The sequence below is a fragment of the Trypanosoma theileri genome, assembly GCF_002087225.1.
Source record: "Trypanosoma theileri isolate Edinburgh chromosome Unknown TM35_Tth_208_V1, whole genome shotgun sequence".
Classification (NCBI taxonomy): Eukaryota; Euglenozoa; class Kinetoplastea; order Trypanosomatida; family Trypanosomatidae; genus Trypanosoma; species Trypanosoma theileri.
The window spans coordinates 1-574 of record NW_021640050.1 but is presented as its reverse complement, the minus strand read 5'-3'; the positions used below and the strand labels follow the sequence as shown (position 1 = coordinate 574).

The 574-nt window shown below is 43.7% G+C and overlaps 1 protein-coding gene across 1 annotated transcript; it reads right to left on the bottom strand.

The window, feature by feature from the left end:
- Nucleotides 1-172: 172 nt before the first annotated feature.
- On the bottom strand, nt 173-574 carry TM35_002081000 (uncharacterized protein; the record flags this gene model as incomplete). The annotated part of the gene is made up of 1 exon (XM_029032019.1): nt 173-574. A coding segment is annotated over one exon (402 nt), but the record flags the coding sequence as incomplete, so codon positions are not given.

Sequence of the window (574 nt, the reverse complement as noted above, 5' to 3'; positions counted from 1 at the left end):
AATTTCTTTTTCGCCCCCGCTTTCCCCGCTCGATAAAGAGGAAACGGCAAACGAAGGTAAGAATTAAAAATCGTCCGGGGCCTCTCGGCGACAAATAAAAAAAAAAAAACGTTTAAAGGATAAGAAAAAAGAAAAGAAAATCACCCCGCGGGACGGGGAAAAAAAAGTATAATCATTCCATCCTTCGCGCGAATATGTTTACCAACGGCCTTCCGTCCGGCAAGACGTTTTCGCGTTCCGTTAAAATCATGTACCCGGTACTCTCTAGTAGTTGGCGTAACTCGCCCCGGAGAAAAAAACCGGCAACCGTCGATGGGTGTCCCACCCTCGTCCTCTGACAGCCGTCTAAAAAATGGGAGTAAATAAGATAACCCTTCCCTTCTTTACGGGGTAGCTTTAAGAGGTTTTGCAATGATGGTCGATGTAAAAAACGACAAACGTGCAAAAGATCAACACTTTCATTCTTAACAGGATAGAGTTCCTTTAAATCGCAATGAAGGTAATGAACACGTTCTGAAACACCATGTTTTCGACTAAGAGCAACTCCTTGGTCAATCAAACGACGTCGATTTTC